Source organism: Pagrus pagrus (genome assembly GCF_965226575.1).
Source record: "Pagrus pagrus genome assembly, chromosome: 3".
Taxonomy (NCBI): domain Eukaryota; kingdom Metazoa; phylum Chordata; class Actinopteri; order Spariformes; family Sparidae; genus Pagrus; species Pagrus pagrus.
In genome coordinates, this window is record NC_140187.1 from 10,567,315 (window position 1) to 10,590,003 (window position 22,689).

The 22,689-nt window shown below is 42.5% G+C and overlaps 1 protein-coding gene across 4 annotated transcripts in view; it reads right to left on the reverse strand.

The window, feature by feature from the left end:
- Positions 1–22,689, reverse strand: part of asic1b (acid-sensing (proton-gated) ion channel 1b) — a 162,036-nt gene that overhangs the window by 24,676 nt on the left and 114,671 nt on the right. Inside the window, exon 1 of one of the 4 annotated variants that reach the window (XM_084348700.1) lies at positions 5,398–6,225. The exons of the other annotated variants lie outside the window; for them this stretch is intronic. Within the exon in view, the coding sequence (XP_084204826.1) occupies positions 5,398–6,012 (615 nt within the window). The 5' untranslated portion in view covers positions 6,013–6,225. Of the gene's footprint in view, positions 1–5,397; positions 6,226–22,689 lie in introns of those variants that run through there. 4 annotated transcript variants of the gene reach the window in all.

Genomic DNA, 22,689 nt, shown 5'->3' on the forward strand with positions numbered 1-22,689 from the left:
GAGCAGGCTGATATTGGAGAGTGCGTGAGCAGACAGTACTTGCGCACATGTGTGCAGGCACCCCTGCTTGCCATCTGTGTGTATGTGTTGATAATGTGGTGATTGACTGCAGGAGGCCTGTAGTCAGAGTTGCTGTGGTAACCAGGAGATTGTGCTGGCTGCATTGAGTGAAGAGCAGCAGCAGTGGGTGCCTCTGTGGTGACCTTGGGGAGTCAGGATCTTCATTGTGTTCTGTGCCTTTGAGGTTTGCTCTCAGTCTCAACATATTTCTTCGTGACTGTCTATCGAACAGCCTGTCTGTTTTGTTCAGCGTTGTTTTGCATTTGTGAAGCGTAAAATTTCCGAAAAGCCTCTTAAGAATTCAGCAGGAGCACTGTTTTATTTTGGAAAAGTGCAAACTTTTACCAGAGGAAGCAACCCCAAAAAAGCCTCAAGACAAAACCTTGAAGGAAAACTCTAAACTGAATACTTCTAAATTATGTAGCGCAATCAAGGCGGCATGAAATGGTTCGAAAACTTGTTGCGGTTCACCTTGTTGCTCAAATATGTATATTTGTAACACCTAAGCAGCTTAGCCTGAGGAGGTAAATCTGGTCTTCCATTTGGCTTACCATTGAGCTCTATACGTTTAAAATGAGAACCACTGTTTCCTCCAAACGCGTAAACACAAAAATTAAGCATTTAAATTTACGCCACCTATGAGGAAAAACACTGAGAGAGACATCACCCTCTCCCGTTCTCGCGGGGTGTAGAAATGTCACCATCTCTCTTCTTCGATAAATAATTCACAGACATACAGCCCGAGACTGTTGAGATGGCCCTCAGCTATCCTTCACATGACAATGTGACAAGGATGCACAAGCTGTTCCCTAAAGTTGCCAGGGAACCACTTTCCCCCCCGCTTCATCAAAGTTGAGCACAGAGGTGCAATGTGTTGTTGACAGTGACAAAAACACGCACCTATGAAAGATTGTCTGGGTTTGACTTGGCGCTGAATCAACTCAGCTATAAAAATGGTTTGTTGATATACTCAGAGTGTTTAATGTAATTAGTTTATGGTCAACAAATACAATAACGAATGAGTCTATGATGAAGTGTGGAAGTTTACTCATCTGGTGTATCTACTCAGTCATTGTACTTCACCTGTATTGAGAGTGTTACAATATACAAGAAACATTTTATGCTAGAACACCAAAAGCAAAAACTTTCCACACATATCAACATCTCTAAACAAGACTCAACTGAACTGAGCATGACTGTAAGCTTCTCAAATCCCTCATAAAAACAATCTTGTCTCGAGGTACATTTAGTTGTTATTTTGAAGTTTTCATACACGTCTCACACTCCTCACCAGCAGATGGTTGGATCGTTTTGTCAACAGCAGTTTCCAAGGTCAAGAATGAACTTTAATCTTCAACTTTTAGGGCAATATGGATGGGAAGGTGCTCAGAATCATGGAATCACGATCAAATTGGCGAGCGAGAAAACTCAGTCAGCAGATGAGGATAGCGTGATTCTGCCAAAAGATCCAGAAAAGCTACTAAATAAACCATGAAGTGAGATTATTTTGTCGCCATTACAAATGTGATATTTATTATAGGAAATTATGTTGTAGGGGATTATTCTGTCCACCTGTTGCACTATACAGGACGCCTCCGCCTAGCTTTCATACAGCAGATGCGAGCAGAAAGCCTAGCGCGAGGAGAGAGAGAGTTTTTTTCCAGCCAGAAAGAGTCAAAGGATCCTCAGCTGTTGAATAAATGCGAATGGTTGCTCTGCTTTATGGACTAATGATGCTCCTGCTGGTAGATGAAACAGTGTTTTTCTAAACAGCAGTTTTCAGAGCAGAACAGAGCAGGTGGCTGTTTAAAATGTAAAAGCTCTGATAAAGTTACTGTAAACTACCTAAAGGGCCACATCTTTCCCTAAGGAGGTGGTGGAGAACAAAACTGGGCTAAACCATGAGGGGATATTGGATTCATCGGCTGGCCAGAAATGTGATTACAAATGAACACTGACGTTGCTCCATGTCATTGCCAACAAGTTTGCCATGGCGTAGAAGTCGAGAGCAGCCGTGCTTGTAATTATTTTTTTAATGTGCTTATCTCAAGAACACAAGTTCATTACTACCTTATCTCAAAATAACAAAGCTTGTGTTCTCATGATAATGGGTTACTGTTATCTCATTATCTCCAGAAAAACAAAAAGACAGATTTCTAAGGATAATGGGATAATTTGTCACGAGAACATGACTTGTTTTCTCGAGCTCTTGGGATAATTATGGAGAACTCAAAAATGAGTGTCATTACCTGATTTCAACCTTCATCATCGCTGTCATGACTGTCGGGAGGGATTCATAATTGAGCAGCACGGTTGCACGCACTTCAGTGATCAGCAAGATCACTGAAGTGCACTCGCCTGTGAAGTTGCAGCCGGGATGGTCGTCATCTTAGATGACGAGGACTGATCTGATGTTATCTCGAACGGAAAGCCACGATGCAATTTCTGCCAGTGTTAGCTCTTGATTGAAGTAGAACTTGATCGATAATTGGAGCTCCTCGTTCTGACATTTTCAGCTTAAATCAGTTGCTGCGGTTGTCAAGACGACATCCATGCACAATGGCACGGCACTCTTGATCTTGATTAACATTACACGTAATATGGAAATTGAGGAAATTACTTTTCTTGTGATACCGGGTTTATTATCTTTGACTTGACTTGACTTGTGTATTGTAGCTCTGAGTGCATCAAAATAACGCAAGGTAAATCAAATACATATCGATTTCATAAATCCACGGTTGTTGCTATTAGCTGTAGTTTTTTTGTTGTTGTTTTTAGCAGTAGCAAATTTAAGAGTTTTAGGGTGGGATTTTTTTTTCCTCTTAGGTACACCATAATCTCAGATACACCAAACTGACGTCAAAGGACTAGTGGCGAGAAAGGCTGACTGTTGCGCCGCCCCGTGACGCCTGTGTCTCGGACAAAAAGCTGCACTTGAACACACAACAAAGACTACAGTTGACAACCAACTGTGTGACAGGAAATAGCTCACCATACCATCAGGTGGCAGTAGTCTGCACTTGTCATTCAGAAAATGGAAACTGCTACAATAAAGCAGGTTTTTGGACACCACTCTCGCTTATATAGACACTCACCGGAGGGCTAAGTGGAGATAAGGAGAAATAGGGGTGAAATTATGGATACTACAGCGACAGGCTCAAGGAGCTTTCCCTTTCTTTTTTCTGTTTCTCTTCTCGTACACTGATTCGCTTACTGAAGAGCCAATCAAAATTACTCTCATCTCTCATAAGCTGATTTGCATCTCTCATGAGCTCCGTCAGTGATTGTACATGCTCAATCGGCCACATATCCGCCTCAAGTGCCAGCTAGTGCCACAGGTGCTAGACACACCACAACAACTAGGGCCACACACACTTACTGATGGCCCTGACATTGACCAACAGCCGACTTTCGGCCTTGTTTGCCAGTGCGCTTGCATTTCATCCATGAAATCGACAAGGAAAGAAGAAGCCATTACACTGATTATCCAGACAGCACATACAGAGAGTAAATACACCTTCAGCTAGACTTCACAGTAAGATTCAAGCAAATTGGGCTGAGGGCTGTCAATCAATAGGGTGCACAGGAGGGACAGAGGCTGACTGGATGTTCTCGAATGGATTTCGTCACCGAAATCAATGTCTGGGACCTGCAAGTGAGGAGAGGCCTGCCGGATGACAATTAAGCATGTGTGTTGTTGAAGCACGGATAAAGAAGGATGTAGCAGCTGCACGGAGGGAAGGATGGATTGATGAGGCCAGTGTACCGAATTTACAGAGTTTCGAGAGAGTCCCAGCAACATGGGGGAGCAGGGGTGGGGGTTAAGGAGGGCTGCACAGGAGTCAATAAGTCCTGAAACATATTGTATGTAGACAGGCTTGCCTTCCTCCTCCCCACCTCACTTCTCAAGTGTGACTGATTCTATTGGTCTGACTCATGCCGACGGCTCTTCTCGCCTGCCCCGAGGCCAAGCAGGACATCATCGATTATCAATGCACCAGTACATATCCCCAAAACTCAGGCATCGGCATTATGTTTATCTCTGGGATAGCTTGCTGTTGCTCGGCCACCCTTAAGAAGACATGAAGCTTTCCTAAAGATGTTGGTAGGAGGAAATGTGTTTGACTGTGATAACTTGTTTTGTGGTTCCAGATTTAAATTGGTGAAGAAATAAAAGCATCTGTTTGATGCATTATTTGTGGATACGGTTTGATGACACAGAGACCGGGGGCTGCCACTGAGGCAAGCAGTTTCAAATTATAAAATTCCCTCAAAACATAAAATAACCCTCGGTCTTGCCGGCTGCAAGCGGTATAAAAAAAGAAAGAAAGAAAAAAACTGACTCCCCAAACATCAAACTGTGTTTCAAACAGCAGAAGAAAATCTACTTAACTGAAAACAAATTTGGGTAATGAGGTGGGAGAGAGAGGCGTTTGGCTTCCACATTGTTCTCCAGGCGATGATGGAGTGCGATCAATGGGGCCGCAGCTTACCAATGAGGCCAACACTAACTGCGTTCCATCACTGTGTGTCGGCGAGCGTTGTAAAGCGTTGCTAAATGAATCAAAAGTCTTCATTAGGGGCAGATTGGCCTCTCGTGAGCACAGGATTGTACACACATCGATCCGGCAGTGTTGGACGACACAGGAGGGACCCCTTCAGACCATATGGTGAATGCAGAAGACTGCTGTTTCTTTTTTTTTTTTTACAATAATCTCTGACGAAATTATACAACTTATCATATCGTTTTGTGAGGAATTTACAGCCACAGTTTCCAACAGTGACACAATAGAAAGAGACAGATGCTATTCTGTAATGCATTTCAAAAGGCACACATCACACCAACACCTCTGTTGTCCAGTCAGCCAATTTAGGAAAGCTACAGGAATAATACAACACTGTTATGGAGATAGACTGTGAGCTGAAATCCAATTATGCAAGATAAATCACTGCTAAGGAGTGCAAGGCAGCACAAGTCCATATAGAAATATTATGGTGGCATTTATATGGTGAGAGCCTGAGAGGTGCAGAGAGAGAGAGAGAGAGAGAGAGAGAGAGAGAGAGAGAGAGAGAGAGTTAATTGAACTACTGAGGCGCATTACCCAGCAACAGCGCAGAGGAACGCGCCGGTGTCCAGCCTGGTGATTGCATGTGTTCAAAGCACATTAATTAAAGACAAGACGTAAAAGATGCCGACGGTAAATTGCAAACACTTCACCCCCCGACTCTGCCTGATAATCGAAAATGCTACATCCATCTTTTAAAAGCTGCATCAACCTGTTGGGAGGGGGTGTGGGGGAGTGAAAACAAAGACCTGAACTTTGGCGACACACTCACGGTGCTGAAATTGCGCGGCCCGCACAGCTCTCCCTGGTAGCGGCAGTACAGCAGCATCTCCTCCAGCTGGTGTCCCAGCCGGTCCAGGAGCTGCCTCATGGACGGCTGGGACTCCCGCGGAGGAGGCAGAAAGTGATTGAAGTCCAGAATCCGAGACAGCGGGGACCAGGGCGGCTCTCCCCCCGCGCTCCCTCCGCCGTCGCCGCGCAAAGGTGTGAGCGCGTCCCTCGCAGCGGGCGACACCTGCCAGTTCCTCCCGAAAAGTCCCAGCCATCTCCCCGCGCTGAATATGTCCGTCTTCTTCATGCGCCGCGGCAGCAGCAGGTTCTGGTTACAGATGGTGACGGCGGGGAAAACGAGCCTCTTGGCGTACACCATGTGCGCCTTGGTGTACACGGGCGAGGAGAGCAGGTACCGCACTCTGTTGGAGGACCAGGTGAAGAGCAGGGCCAGTGCCGCCAAGAAAGCCAGCAGCCACGCAACTCGCCGGGGGTAGGAGCCGCTGATAAAGATGTGCCTCAAGCCATGCAATGTTGTGTGCTTCAAGAACAGCTTCCCGGCTTCGGCGAGGGAGCCCGGTCTCGGTTTTGATCCGGATGAGTCGCACTGGCACATTTTGGAGGCAGGCTGGTGCGCGCTTTGAACATCGGTCCCGCTGTGGTCACAGTGAATGAGCCTAAACTCGCCTCTGCGCTCTCAGATGGCTGCTGTTTGTCAGAGACTTTGGAGGGAGAGAGAGAAAGAGAGAATGAGAGGGCGAAAGAGGGGAAGAGAAAGAGAGAGAAGGAGAGAGAGAGAGGGAGAGAGAGAGAGAAGCGCACGCAGCTCTGCTCGCTCCTCCACTGAGCAGCAGCTTGCGGTGGTGATGGGGGAGTATTCTGTCAGACGCACAGCGCTCCCTGAGCTTGTCCGAGGGGGTTGGAGGGGGGAGAAAGCATGATTTAATGCGCTACTGTGCAGCAACAGGAGTCCAGGGGATTATTTCATCAAAATTACAACAGTTAAAGTCTCAGAAAATCTGAAGAAATGCTCCAGAGACAATGGATTTAGTTACAGTCACAGCCATATTGTAATTACACGTTTCTTCTGTTTGCCTCCCAATCTTGATTCTTACTTTTCCATCTCCGCCTCCCCCTCCACCCTCACTCCCCACACCCAGAATATCCTCAGTGCTGTTTCCTGAATGAAATCATTGGCCTCAAAAAGCTGCTGAACATTTGTCTTCCTTTTCAAGCCTGTCACACACACACACACGCACACACACACACACACACACACACACACACACACACACACAGACACACACAGAGACACACACACACAGACACCTACAGGCACGCTAACACAACACAACACCACACACATGCACAGTAATCCCTCCTGGCTCACAATTTGTATTCTTCCTCAAAATTGAACGCTGCTCTGTAGACGGTAATGCTGTAGAGGCTGTAGTCTCTTTCATTACTGTTCCACCAGTTGAATTTTAAATATTGGTGAAGATCCAACGCTGCCGGAGAGAGAAAACATTCACCGGGTGCTTAACATTTTGGTGACACTCAAGTATAAGCAAACTAGTTGACATTCCCCGACTGTCAATCCTCTGATGTGTTTCAGTGGGAGATGTGAAATGTTAGGGGGAAAACAAAAAGGTCAAGATGCTGCTCGTTAACTAATGCAAATCGTGTTGCACGTCTTTAAAGCGTCTCCAAAAGTCCTGAAAAGCCAAACTCAGATGTAATGGGTTTTTTGACCCTGTGGTGCCCCGGTGTTGCTGTGATGAGGGAAACCTGTTTCAGGCAGGGGACAGAGGCTTGAATGCACCGTTGACAAAGCGTTTCGCGAACACCATCTCTCTCTCTCTCTCTCTCTCTTGGCGATGGGGGGGACTGGTTAAGTGGTGGTTCATGCTCGGTTGGTCTTCATCACACAGTGTTCCAATCCAGAGTGAAATGCTGGACCCCATGCAGGCCTGATTCTCACTCTCTGCTCCCACTTGTGGGCACAGTGTGTACGTGTGATTGTGTGTCTCCGTAGTTTATTGTGTGACTGAGGTCAAAGGAAATGGTGTGAATGAGATGAGAAAGAGAGCATGAATGAGGTGCACTTAGTGAATCAATTTTTCTTGTCTCATATCTCTCTCTCTCTCTTAAAGGATAAAACATCTTGCAACTTGGGTAATGGCTGACCTCTGGGAATAAGGTGATATCACTACAGAGAAGTCAGACAGGTTGTAAAAAGGCCAACAGTTTAGCCAGATTTTATACTAAAAATCACTTTATTATGTCGCTAAATCAGAATCCCTCGCTCAAAAAACTGAGCGCACGGATGTATGGCAAATATGGTGCGTCGCAAGTGAACAAGAAAGCCTATAACGTGCTTGGATGGTAAATTGCAAACTTTTAAATACATCTAGCTTACATGAGGGCAAGGCTGCACCAACCAGCTGGGCATCTGAAGCAAATCTGCAGAAATTTTCACAGTTGACCAACAGCAAGCCAACTTGAGAGTGCAGACCTTTTATTTAACCTCCTCCCTCCTAAAATACTGTTTCTGTTGTGAGACAGGATACGATTGTACAAATAGGTCCTCAGAATAAAGTTTGTGAATTTATTGTCTCATTAGAAGCCCAGCTAACGAGTTTGCAGACAGACCAGGAGAGCTTTATTTTCCCTCTTCAATAACTTTTTATTGAACTGAACTGAAAAATACGGTGGTAAACAAAATGATAGGTGGGAGTAGACAGCTACAGCAGTTCAACCAACTAGCCCTGTGAGTGTAGTCACAACATCACCAGCCTGCTAGAAGCAAATATTTTGCTAAGACATACAGTTCAATGCTGCTATACCGTTCTTTAAGTCTGCTTCCTAATTTAAGGTAATTTTATATTTGGGAAAATGCATCACAAAACACAATATGAACTGACATGATGAGAGACTTGCTGGCCCTGCTGGGTTCCCTATTCTTGAATCTTTTGTGCCTTAACTGTAGGCAGTATGCATATCGCTCAGGTAATTTGTGTTTAATCAAATACCCCGCAGCATACCTGGGACCAGCTATTATTCCAGCATAGAAAAACTGCACACATCGCACAGAGAGAGAAGTCATTATTTTAATTATGTACTGGGCTTTATAAGTTAGTTGCTCAATTAAATTGAAGGGTGTAACCAATGGATCAAAGATGTGATGCGGAACATTACAGTGAAAAATAATGAAAATAAGATGCACACTCAAGTACCCATTAATAAACTGTGAACAGATTATTTGGCATGGAACTATGTCTTCATACTTCTACGGCACAAGTGGACTGTCCTGCTTATCCCTAAATCCACTATGATGGACATGTTGTATTTAGAGCCTGTCCTCATAAAAAAACAAACAAAAAAACCCATATAAGCAAAATATGAAACTATGTTTACATTTGTTGTTAGGTGGCGGCCTCTAGTGGTTGTAGTAATCATCACAGCTGCAAAGGAGGAAGTGAGGAGAAAAGTCTGCATATGGAGGCAGTCGGGGATGGAGGGTCGGGTTATACATTCAGGAGACAGTTGTTTGTGTCCAATGGGAAGTCACCAGTGAGTTTTTGTATTGCAGTGTGTTGGTTTTTATTTTTGTTTTCTTTCCAGTACCTTGAGATGATAGCTTGAGTCAATGTCTTGTCTGATAAGTGGAAAAATCTCGATGCACTGAGGGTCCACTGGTAGGTTCATTCAGCTGTGCCTGGAGGTTTATTTATAACCTGTCTGAACGTCACCACTCGTGTTTCTTGCCCTGTCAGGCTTCTTTTAGTGATGTTGCAAATACAACAAAAAAACTAAAAACAAACAAATAACAGAACAAAACTCAACAATAAGAGCAAAGCTGTAATACAATTTTACTTTCATATCTGTGTGTATATTTGTTTGTGTGTACCAGTTTTGCAACCCAGAAGGTCGATAATAAATCCAGTGCCAACATTTAAAAAATGTCTTGCTACAATATCTACTGCAGGGTTAAAGGTTGTAAAAAAATTGTGATTATGGCAAATAACTCAACTCAACTTCTTGGTTACATTTACAGAAAGATAGTGGTGAGAGTGCTGATACTAATTACCAGGATGCTCATCCAGCATCCTGATCTCCACACTCCCAGTTTTCTGCCTCGCTATATAAAGGTCACATCACTTCCTACATTGGTGCATTTCTGAGGGATACTAGGCTGCTTTTTTGTCCAGTCGATACCTCATCCACCCACAGGCTACATGATAGTACACACAGAGAGTACATGACAGGAGAGTCAAGCACTACTAGGAACAGATGAGATCAGACAACCAGCAGCAGTTTAATCTCCATGTTTCTGGGCTCATAGAGGATGCAGCCTCCATAATCGTACTTCTCACTGTAGTCATCTGGCTGGCAAGAACTGTAACACACGTCATAATGTCACTTCTGAGGACAATCAGGTCTTGTTCTTGGGTGATTACTCACCTTCTAACGAGGGAAGGTGTCATAGGGAATGGTGACTCACAATGAGAATCACACATAGCGGTATCATTGAAATGAAGGTGTACCTGATATAATACAATCGTGTGTCATGTACAGAACACTGAACACCTGTAAACAGGAAAGTAAGAAGGTGTGAGAACATGAAGGAAAGAGGGAACTTTTTTCCAATCCAACTAAATGATGTCCAAGCACGTCTAGACAGGTTGTTCTTACTGCCAACACGTCAAATACAGCAGCGTGGGTGGTGGCCCAACACTTCAAAGTTTAATGCTGTAGGTACGCCTCTAGCATCACTTCTTGAAGCGCCGCTCTAGTGCAGTAGTATAAAGAGCAAGAAAGTTCAAGTCAGGGGGTGGTTGGGGTGGGTCATTCACAGGACAATCCCTCTAGAGACTGGAGTTCACGTTCCGTTTGTGACCAAGTAGTTCAATTTGGTTAAACCTAACCACACCACAACCATTTGACAACCTTAATAACAGTCTAAAAGTCCTAATATGTCATATAGTGCAAAATGTTTGTCAGCATACCATATTATATAAGACTAAGCGGATGTTGCATATTACTTATTGTTGCTAACTTGACCATAGAGCCTTTATTTTGAAAGTGTAACGAGACGTTGCATATAACGTATTAATGTTTACTTGGATGCAGAGGCTTTCAAGTGCAAAGCTGACGCTAGAGTGGTAGGTAAAATGTCATAGCTTGAAACTGAAGGCCACTGACGACGAATCTGCCTAATTTGTTTGAGCTTGCAGTGAGAATGTGTTTGTATAGATTATTGGTAATTTATATTTAAAAACTTGGTTGGTGGTGCATCAGAATTCAGTGGAGATAGATCCTGACACTTTTGGCATTTAACAACATTTGTTCTGCCCTGTTTCCCCAGTCAGCTCATCAAGAGAGAGACATATCGGAGGAGAGGCTCTGCGCAACAAGCTAATCCGTCTGGGTGAAGGGATAATGATATACTGGCTTGACAGAGAAACACAATCCCACAGCAAGTGTAACAACAACAGAATAACAAATGCATGCTGCTCCTGAACTGCGGCTGAAGAGTTTCACTAATGAACCCCTTATGAAAGCAGACCCTGATATTTGTAAGAGGAAATTGTGCACATGTCTTACGTTTACTAATACCTAAAACATAAATAAATATTGTGTTTGAGTGACTGGCTCCTACAATAAACCATTAATCTATTAATAGATGAAAGGGAAACACTGTTTCAAACACACCATCCACTGCTTATATAAAGAATAAAAAATAAATACCATAAAAAGAATTGTTTCCTTGATGAGTGCTGCCCGGAAAAATGCAGACTTTAGCTAAAAGACTATTGATTTTTTGATGTGTATACTCCCATGGCAGAACTTTTCAGTCTATAAAATGCTGCTTACTTATTTGTTCAAAGACGAAAGAGTTCAGGCATCCAAAGACTGCTGCCTTGAAGGGAAACACACATATAGCATTACTATAATCATATAATCACAGCCCAATCTTCATTTTAGAGAGTGAATCTGTCTCTTGCAGAGTCATTTCAGTGCCGTTATTGAGACAAATCCTAGAGCTGTTGAACATAAAGCTGATGGGGTCTTTCATTTACACACTAACAGTATTTGGGGTAAATTTATGGACATGTTTTGGCATTCAGACCTGTCAGCGGCACCGCAATGAAACAAAAAGGGATGTAATTACAGAAACATTCTCAGTCCACAAATGTCAGTATCCATCACAAACTGATGCCATGAATTTACATCGCAGGCTATTAAACACCACAGAGTATTAGTTGCTTGATCGCTGTGAACTCATGTGAATAAGAGTAATCAGTAGATGGTTGCTTTTTGGGTGGATTTTGGCTTTGACAGTTCCTTCAAATGAGAAAAAGACTTCAATTTCAATCAGAGAAGCCAGTGAAGCAGTGAACTCCAAAGCCAAGTGAGGATGAATAAAAAAGCAAAGACAAGCACAGAAATTTAATAGCTGCCACTTGACGTCATATCTTATCAGTCATTTTAGAGAGCAGTCATTTTAGGATTACACCTTTTGGCATGCAGTGTTTGCCATGCTCACTCAGAATTACATGCTGTATCTCGATTTTTTTAACCTCCCCCTTTAGTATTCAAACGTGTGGTGTTACTTTGTAGTTGGCACACATCACAGAAGTACCTGCAAGATAGCACCGTGTTTATACATATGTAGATATGCAAGACTGTTCAATCTCCAGATATTTGTTTGTCTTTTTGCTTTTATGTATTTACTTCCTTTTTTATTTCTTTCCATCTTTTTTTTCCCCAAGGCCTTCAGGTGTAAATGCACACACAAGTAGATGTGCTGGGAATGTAATGTATTGTTGCGTCATGGTTAGGGTTAGGAATCAAAAATGTACACCAACATATGCCATAGGGTTACTTTTGGATATTTAGTTTTTTTCCGCAGACACTGTAAATAGTGTAGATGTAGTACAGTGGTATATGAGTGCCTGTCCAACTGTAGATTGCTACGGGTGTATTGTTTTGTGCATGTTTGTACGTATATTTAGGTATATGCGATGGCAACGACGGAGCATGAAGATGCAGTGCTCCTTTAAATTATGCTAAATTTTTGTTTTTTTATTTTCTTTTAGCTTTATTGCTAAAAAAATACTGCCTATTGCAGATCTACTGCCAACAGCACTGGAGAAGAAAGCGGGTGTCTTGGATTAAGAGCAGCAGACTTTGAAACCACCACGGCCCATGGTGCCTTTCGACCATCCAACCTGACTGGCTGGACCACCCCCGGTAGGATGAGAATTGGGATAAGAGCCATGCTAATCCAGCTTGGTTTAAGGCTGCTGCTGGCTAATGTCTGGTCACAGGAAAAGAAAATGGACAAATGGGACTCAGGCTGGCCAATCCACGTGAAATCAGAGACTGTTGTGCCCACATTTTTGTCAGACCTGTGTCCACCACAATGACTCGGATCAAGCTGTTGCACGCGACAGGCGGACTGTGTTCCAGGCCGACAGCGCGCAGGACTACAGCAGCACGAAGAGAGGTGGACTCTGTGTTTATAACATTGATGCTTGGTGCTCACACTCAGTCGAGGATGATGGACAGTGTTTTCCAAGATGTCAAACTTTTGATGTGAAGATGCCGACCACATTATCATCATCTTGTTGTTGCTGCTCACATTCACCCCAACGCAGAATTAAAAGATGCATTATGTGTTTTTGAATATTTGTATATAAATAACTGTATATATGTTCTGTAATTTGTGTGGCATGAAGGAGTTTATGCACTAATGGACTAATTGCGCAACCTGTGTTGTATAATGAACGAATAAATTACCTCATACTTTGTATATTCGTCTTTAGATAAGTCTGCATATGGATATATCTGTAGATATTGGGATGATATTTTATGTCTATCTTTATCAATCTTTTGAACATTGTAGGAGGGTTTTGGAGATTGGGTTGGGGAATGAGACAGTTTGGAAGATGGATAAAAGAAACAATTTGCAGTTAAGGTTATAGCTTGATGTAATACAGTCAAGCCAACCGTTATGCATCTACCTGTGGATATATGCTAAAGCTCAATAAAGAAATAATCATATAAAAAGAGCTACTACCAGCCGGAGGAGTCTGTAGAATGGAATCACAGCTCTCGAGATCACAAATCAATAAAAATGTGGATTTTTCATTAATAACTTACCTGAAAGAGAGTGAGAGTATTATCACATGAGTATCCTTTCTGGTGTATGTTGAACCTGAGGGGTAAATAACACTGTGGGGTCCTCATTGCTCTGTGTCTGGCTGCATGCACTGATGGCAGAGGTTTGTTTGCGAGAGCTCTGGGATGTCGAGGCACTCGGCAGTTAATCAAACTGTCATTCCGGGTCCGGATCGGGGTGGGGCTGGTCAGCCTGGACCTTGACATGTGTAGAGCCAAACTACTACATGACACTAGGCGAGCGCTCAACACTACTCCCAACCTCTCTTCTTATCACTATCTCTTTAATCTACACGGCTGTACAAACTCTACCTCTATCATTACCTTCCGTCTCTCTGTTTGCCCTCAGTACTTACAGTACAACGCCCCTGTCTGTTTGCCAGGGCATAAACACAACACACTTCCCCCCTGTCCTGCCAATTCTCCTTTTGTTTGTGTGTGTTTTTTAAGTCAACCCTCCTCACACACACACACACACCTTTGTTCTCTCCTTTGCCTCCCTCTCTCCTCCCCTCTTTCTGTGATCTTCGTATATTCTCTGCTTCTCTTGGTTGCTGCTGTCTCTTCTATGTCTCCTGCTGCGAATGTTTGGCGCCAAACCCTCCACAAGGGAGCAGACATAGAGAGATGGAGGGAGGGAAGTGGCGAAGTACAGAGCAAAGAAAGAGAAACAGAGGAGCAGAAACAGTCAGGGTCCTGTAGCTGCGGGGGCTGACAGAGGAGCAGGTGGTGATTTACCCAGACAATTTTAAGGATAATTGTGTACATCTGCTGCAAGGGACAAGCGTCACAAAGGCCACTTTTACAACATCTTCTTAATCTCCTGGGCTATAAGGTTGAATTAAACACTGCATCAAGTAAGTGCCGCTCTACTCTGTTAATCCAACGTGAGTCAGTGGAAATAGCTCTGGAGTTCATTGTAAGCTTGTGAGCACAGAGAGCTTCAGCTAGTGACCTTAAAACAAAGCTGAATATTGTGTGACATTGTCAACAGCACTACTGTCAAGTATCAAGAGCCATATTGTGTAAGTGCTGTGAATACAAGTCCTTGGATTTTAAACTATAATAATTCATTCTGACTGCTCTGAACACAGAGTAGTCTGAGTGTGTGAATAGCTAGAACATGCCGAACTGCTACAATAAACATTATACAGCCTCACGATAATTAAATAATTCGGTACAGCTCAGATGTTGTTAAAGGATAATGTCTATTGGCAAATCTCTGTTTTCAGCTCTGATTACAGGGGCACTCCTCGCGAGGAGTACTACACAACCACAGGAGATAGTTGTGTAAATGCCTCTGTGGAAAAGATATGAAAGACACAACTGTGCTGTAATATGGAAAAAGCAGTGACTAGTATTTTTGGAGTATGACCGATACTACAAATGAGAAGTCAGGATGTCTCGGCTTCTGCTGCTTCAATTTTGACCATTATGTTTTTTCTTATCTGTCTCTTCTGGGTTCCCAACTTAATGGAATTGAAACATTTCTGCAGTGCGCTTTAAAAATATTTCTACAAACGGTCCAGTCACCAGGATAAAATGTTGGCAGTTTCTGCAAACCACATACATACCATATTGACATTTCAACAAAATGTGTTTTATCACATTCACATTATAGGTTTATGACCTGACATGAGGTGGAGGGGATTGTGGTGAATTTACAGGCGACAAGGCAGGCAGCCCACTGACCGCAAGTTGAGACGTTTCAACATTTATAAGTCTGAAACCACTGGATATTTTTAAGGTGACCTTGGGAGAATTTTTAGCCATATTTGTGGTATTAGTATATTTTTATTGATTTTTATCAAGACGTTTTATTTATGATTCTGGTGTTTCATCACTACAGTGTGGCTACTAATAATTGCTAATATAAAGTAGTTTTAGTGCCCAGTGTAAGCTGCTTCAGTGAAACGCAGACAAGCAGTAAAGCAGACTACTGTACTAGCATGTTTTTGGCACAGGAAATGGTCAGATTGGACAATGCAAACATATTGGACATGGGTAAGCTCAGTTTTAAATATCGAATTCAGTGCGAGTCTTTAAAAGCCAATGTTGACCCAATTTTCAGTGGTGGTACATGAGAGAGGCTATAGGGCTGTTTTAGGCACAGTGTGAAGCCTCTGAAATGTTTTAAAACTAGCGTGTAAAGCACTGCCTTGGGAAACATACTGCTGCATGGAAAATCCTTCAAAAAATAAACTAAACTTATTTTTCTGTCATTCTCACAAGCCGGCTTCAGAACGGATCTTTAAATACTGTGAATAGTTGGCATTCACAGTATCACTGTGCTATGACAAGATGGTCTCCAAAGCCTCTTTTGTAATGTTATGAAGGGACTCAGTGTGGCAGCCCCATCATGCATGACACGTCAATGCATTAATCTGAAAATGGATTCAGGAGTCTTACTGTATAAGTACTGTGGCTGGGTGGAGCAGATTTATATTTACAGCCTGAGGGGCAGTAAGAGTATCCCTGCCTGCACAGGGAAACACAGGATGACACAGCTAATTCATCTTGGCAGCATCATGACAGCTGGGCTGGGGCGAATTTGGGAAGGGGGAAATGCTTCTGATGAATGACTTTCAGAGTGCGGCCGCTAGCTATAGCAAACACTCTCCAAGTCCCCACAGGCCTGATGCCTCCTATTTGCCGCTCGGGGAGAAATGAATGAATGGCCCTTTGTGAAATAAATGGTCCCTTTCTGTTTGACATTTACAAATGAATCTTTCTTGTAAAACTAAATCCATCCATTTGTTTTATGAGTAGTGGAGGTGAGTCTCATGTGTCGGCACTCAAGATTGTGTGGTTGTCATAATCACACAGAGCGGCGGTGATTTAAGAAATGCCAAAATGTGCTGCGTGCAATTACGCATTCAGGGTGTCATCACTCAAATAAACATAAAAAAAAAAAAGATTTAAGGGTCGGTTCAACATTTTTTTAAATCTGCCTATTTCCTTTCATTGCAATTACAGTAATAATGACGTGTAGCAGGAGTCAAAATGTTTTTATCCAGGGAGATTCTTGCTGGAGAAATTTCTTGGTGAACAACAGAAGACACAGTGAATCTGTGTGGCTTCCTGAAGTCTTGTTGTCACAGTGAGGTTGCCATGCAGGTTTGACACGCACACCTGAACCTTTGCAGCACTGCACAGCACAGCTGTCAACCATTCAATTAAATACCAACTATTTTGAGTACAGTATTTCTTTTTTCAAGAAAAACATTCTCTGATTCCAGCTTCTTAAATGTGAAAATGATCTGTTTTCTTTCCTCCTCTAGGACAGTAAACTGACTGTGGAAAAAACAAGACATCATCTTTGGCCTTGGGAAGCACCGATTTATATTTTTCACCATTTTCTGACATTTTAGAGACAAAAACATTAATTAATCAACGGAGAAAAGACAAAAAAATGACAGAGTAATCGGCAATGGAAATAATCGTTAGGTGCTGCTCTATATTGGTATATCTTCTAAAACATTAAATTATTCCATTAATAACTTTACAGACAGTGATGAAATGAAGTTGAAATCCATAGCCTATTAAAAGTTCAAATCCACAAGAGCTACCTCAAATGAAGAATTTGTATGGAAGGACAAATGATAAAACACACAAACTGTACTTCAACAAGTGTCCATCTTTCATAACATCAAGCTCAAACAACAACAGTATGAACAAAGTTCCCCTCTCCGTCTGCGAAACACAAATCCTTTAAAATCGCCTCGAGCACCACCTCTCCCCTCCCTGAGAGACAAGTTGCATCTTACCCTTTCAAAATATTATATTGAGTTTGCTTTTGATTTTTAATTCAGCGTATGAATGATCAAGAACATCTAAACCAGTGAGATCCTCGGGAGCTATCCTGTCATGTCCTATTAATTTCAGTCTCAACCCGGCTGAAGGATAGTTTATACAACCACAGCCTTAGAAGCTGATGTTAACCAGCATGTTCTCAGATGTGGAAAAACACTAAAACAGAAACAACTTTTTTATTTTCAAGCCCGGATGTTAAGGTTTTATTCAAGCTACTTCACCAAAATGTATATGTGTGCAAATTCTGAGTTTGTTTACTCCGTCCAGAAACCTGTTTTGCGGCAGATAAACTGGCAGCTTGTTAAACTGCTGGTGGCAAGAAGTGAGTGGATGCAAGAGTGTGTGTGTGCTACACCTTATGTCAGGGGGATGTCAGAAATGCAGTGAAAGCAGTGCTAACGAAGGAGGGTCGATGGTAGTCCAACTGGCTGACAATCCCCTCGGAAAAGGAACACACATACAAACACACACGGACAGTAGGGGAATATCAGCCCACAGAGAGGATGAGACGGACCGAAGCCAACTGCACGGTGGGTTGCACCTAAATGGATCTTTCATTTTGATTTCATTTTGGTCTGCAGTATAATAGTCCCTCTGGAGATACATTTACTGAAAGCAATATGATGGCTGATGTCTTCCATGACTGTGTACTGTACCGTGTGTGCTCGTGTAGCAGACACAGTTGCTAATTGCTGGCCTGATTTATTTGTTTTTTCCACCTAATAACTCCTGGCTCGAAGCAGTCCGAATGATGATGTCCTGATACAAACTGCAGAGAGGGAGACGGGGGGTTAAATTGAGAGGGCACACCTCCCCGCTGATGTCTGTAATTCTTTCACCGTATGCTACTTAGGCACACGTTATTGGTGTTAAGATTTGCATCAGCTGTGCTTATTAGGTTGTGGAGCTGAACAATATAATCAGCCCCTCCTGTAGTACCGCCCAAAGGCAACAGCAGTCGAGCCGCTGAGATCGACTCTGAGATTCTGGGATGAAACAACAACTGCTCAATCAATAGACCTTCAACTAACATTAGCTCGGGGCAGCCCTGTTTACAATTTTGAGCTCATTTACATTTAAGGCAGTTTGCCACTGCTCTTATCCAGACTGTCTCACAGTGACTGAGCAGATACCTCGCTGGAGTCTCGAATAACAATGATTTCAGAGGACAATGTTCGCACTATTCTTAGAAGTGATGTTTTCGTTTTGACTTCTTGAACTCTGCGCCACCTCGACTTTAGAACAGCTTCAGGGTATAGGTTCAGTTCAGGTTCAGTCTATCTCTATGTTTTGTAAAGTAAAGTCTTCCTTCCATACAAAAGTGCCTTCTTAAGTTCGGCCAAAGCAAATCTGAGGCTTCATTAGTCATTCAAGATACTCTCTTTTATAAAATGTATGGTTCCTAGGACAGTGTATCACACAGCTCTGGTGACAAACTACATGTGACTGCCAGAGTGAAGATACTACTTAGCAGTGTCAGACTATTAATACAAAATATAAACTCAGATTGCTCTTTCTGTATGCAGCTTTTTGAACAGGATACTTCCTGCATTTCGTCAATAACAGTATCTTTACTATCACAACTCGATCGCCAGTAGCCAAGAACATTTCAGCAAAACTCCACATAAGGTAAAACTGGACATTTCTCTATGTTGCTCTTCGCTTTTGTTCAGGTTGACTTTTCTACTTCTCTCTTGTCGCAAAGCTGTGCTTATGCTCTGCTTAGGTTTAAGCACAAAACCAATTGGTTAGGGTTCTGAAAACATCATGGTTTGGCTTTAAAGGCCTGTTTTGGTCGACACACTCATGGATGGAGATAGTCCAAATTCCTGTGAAAAACATCTGGTTGTGTCTCCAGGCGTCCTTAAAAATATCCAGCAGTGTGACTCAAATTGTGGTCGCCCGTTTTGGCAGCGTTGTTGGCTAATAATAAATAATACACATATAATGTGAATGGGATCTGCCGTGTTCGGTACAAATGTCAAACTTGGCAAAATTATACAAACTGTATAACTTTTAACATAATATCCCGGTGACTGGGCTGACTACCATCAATTTTGTTATTATTCCCCTGGGAATGACTGCAAACCCTCTGTCTGTCGAACATCTCAATTACAGTTCGGTTTGATTTACAGAGATTCAGTGATATTGAATTCTTTGCCATCAATTTCTTTTTTTTTATTTTGTGCCTGCACAATTTAAGTAAGCTGTTAAAGGTTTGTACTAAACTATTTCTACACTTTGATATTGCTACTTTTACTTAGGGTTTTCACTACTCCACCACTGCCTAAAATCGATTTATGCAGCTTTTAGCTCTGCACGGCTTCTTATCCATATAATAACTAATCAACACAATATTCTTTTTATGAAAGGAGAGCAGAAGCCAACTACTGAAAGGCATGCTGGAACTAATATTTAAGTTAAGTGAACTAGAAATGAGAAAAGTCTGTGTTTCACTTGAATTTACCGACATTATCGCCTGGAAATGATGTGGAGGCTTTGCGTAAAATAAACGTTTCAGAAGCAGAGGGTGTTTTCTTTTTAGAAGTCACAACAAATTACATACTTGTTGACAGAAAACAGACGTTAAAATAATATTACAGATATTACAGAGATCACACAGATGTCGTTTGGCACAGGACTGATATTACCACAGGGCAATGCAGTCATTTTGTGGTGGACGTCCCCATGTCATACTAGTCCCATTCAAATAGGGCTATAGAGTGTGATACCTCTTGTCTCTATCTTTCTACTTGTGTCTCTTTTCTCTTGCACACGCATGTTTAGGTTGAGATAAGGTGTCCTGCTGATTCTACACTCAGCTGCAATGAACCACCGAGTTCCTTATGGAGTCCTGCTGACCACGATAGATGCAGTCATCTGTGAAGCTCTGGAGAGGGGAGGCAGCAAACACGAGATCGCCCACAAACACATACTAGCCTTTAGGCATCCTCCACCACCACACGCACCACACCACACCACACCACACACACACACATACACACACCTCTTAAATAGCTTTTTTCAGTATGATTCCACGTACTTGAATTACAATTAGAAGATATTTTATATTCCCTGCACGGACAGTCAGCAGTGTATAATTGTTCTAATAAAGGGATTGGTGAGGTTTTAAAGGTCTGTACACATCCATGCATGCTGAGACACACTCACACAAAGAGTCTGGGAGAAAGACACACACACAGAGCCACAAAGAGGGACATAAAAAAGGAGGGAGTAGAGTCCAGTGCTTTTAAAAGGACACCACCTTTCTCCTTACAGCTCCTCTGTCACCTATTCTGTCATTTGGAGCCAAATGTTTTATTTCAGCTCTGATATAAAGTACAAGGGAGACAATCCTGTAGGAAGCCATTAAAGCCCTCTCATCAGCCTAATTAGCTAGTAGTAAGTGGCTATTGGCCCGGTATAGGACACTTGTCATATGTCTTATTCATATATAATTGCTCCAATAAGACAGCAGTATTTCTCATTTTCAGATCATTAGGCGTCATTTATCTTAGTCGGAAAGTGAAATGAAAGTTCCATCCTTTCATTTAGACCATTTTAATGATTAATTAGCATTTGTGTTATGAAGTGTTATGAAGAGGTAGCGACGTCTCTGTGCAATTTAAACGACCCAGTCTCTGTTTCCCCAACGGACTCATCTTAACGGGGAGCGAGCGCCACTGCACCTCCCGTCACCTGCCTCCAAAGAAGACTGATGAGAGATTTAATTAAAATGGCTGCATTCGAAAAAACACTGATCCATCACTTCCACAGAGAGACAGGGAGAGAGAGGACACAGTGTCAGAGTGCCACAGTGTCTTTTCTACTGGACTGAATTCCTGCGTGTACAGAAACTGAAGAGAGAGACAGAGAGAGAATGAGTGAGGAATGCCAAGGCCGTCCGACCTGAACAAACCTCAGCCCATGTTTGATTTGTAATATTTATTTCTTTAATCCTCAAACACACAAATAGAGATTAATCCCTCAGGAAAACAGTTCTCCTTTAAAAAAACATGCGACCACTGTGTTTTCACTGGCAGCAGCTCTCTGCCTCTCCATGAAGCTTTAACTGGATAATGGTCTTTGCAGCTCTGATGTTGTACAGTACCGTTGCGGGAATAAACGGGTTCTTAAGAGATGGGATTAAATATATTTCTGACATTCATGTAAACAAAAAGAGAAAAAAAGCAGCATGCAGAATCTCAGCGCCAAGAGCTCCATGAAAGCCAGTTGAGGTTCTGATATAATTGTAAAACACTGCCCCCTTGTGATCACTGTTTGATATGAGTGCACGCCAGAAAAAGTTGAATTATACATGCTGGCAGGCAAAATGAATCACTGGAAAGCCTTGAAAACAAAGCAGATGAGTATCAGAGGTACCAATTTCGCTCTTTAGATCATCACAGTGTTTCATATGGAGATCAAGAGCAGATGCACTGGATACTGAATAATGTTATTTATTGTAAGTAAGTACATTTTCTCAAGTTCTGCACTCAGAATTATGCCGAAATGTTATTGTTATAAGCTAAAGCAACGCATAAAAGAGGCCGTCTCTGAACTCCTGATCCCAAAACAGCTAATAAGGGACGAGAAGTGGAGAGAAAGTCACAGACAGCTATCTGAATTTCAGTGTTACCATAAATATTTAATGGCCCTGGAGCTGTCGCCTCTCAGAGGGGAGGAGGCATTTCAGCAGTGCAAGCTTTTTTCTAACTCAGACACTGTAATGGCCACTTTCTGACCGAGCCTTGAGCTTAATCTAACTCATTTCCATAACCTGAAATTTGAAGTCCATTATTTCAGTTCAGCTTGCGCACAAAGGGTCAGGCTAAGCAGCGGAAAGAGATGCAACTAAAGTGACACATTAAGGCAGTGTTGTTGTTTCAGTGTTGTTATGCTGCTGCCAGATGGATCTAAACTTCAAATCAACTAATGAAACTGCGAGAGTCCAGCATACATCAACCTGCGAGGAAAGCATTTGGCTTGCACAATGGAAAATAAAATACATCATGAAATGACTACGTATTACAAACAGAGGCACACAAAATCAATTTCCATTCGAGGAAGTGACAGTTTAATTAGCCTAATTGCGCAAGGTGTAGAATAACTGTTGCTCCACAAGCGACGTGAACAAATGGAGTTCAGCACGCACTCGATGCTGGCGGTGCTATATTCAGTTCGTCCTTGTTCTTTGTTGGCGGAACACACATTATGATCCACTGCGCTCTCTCTCTCTTTTTTAAGATAATTTACTAACATCTAATTCATCATGGCATATGCTTGAAGATAA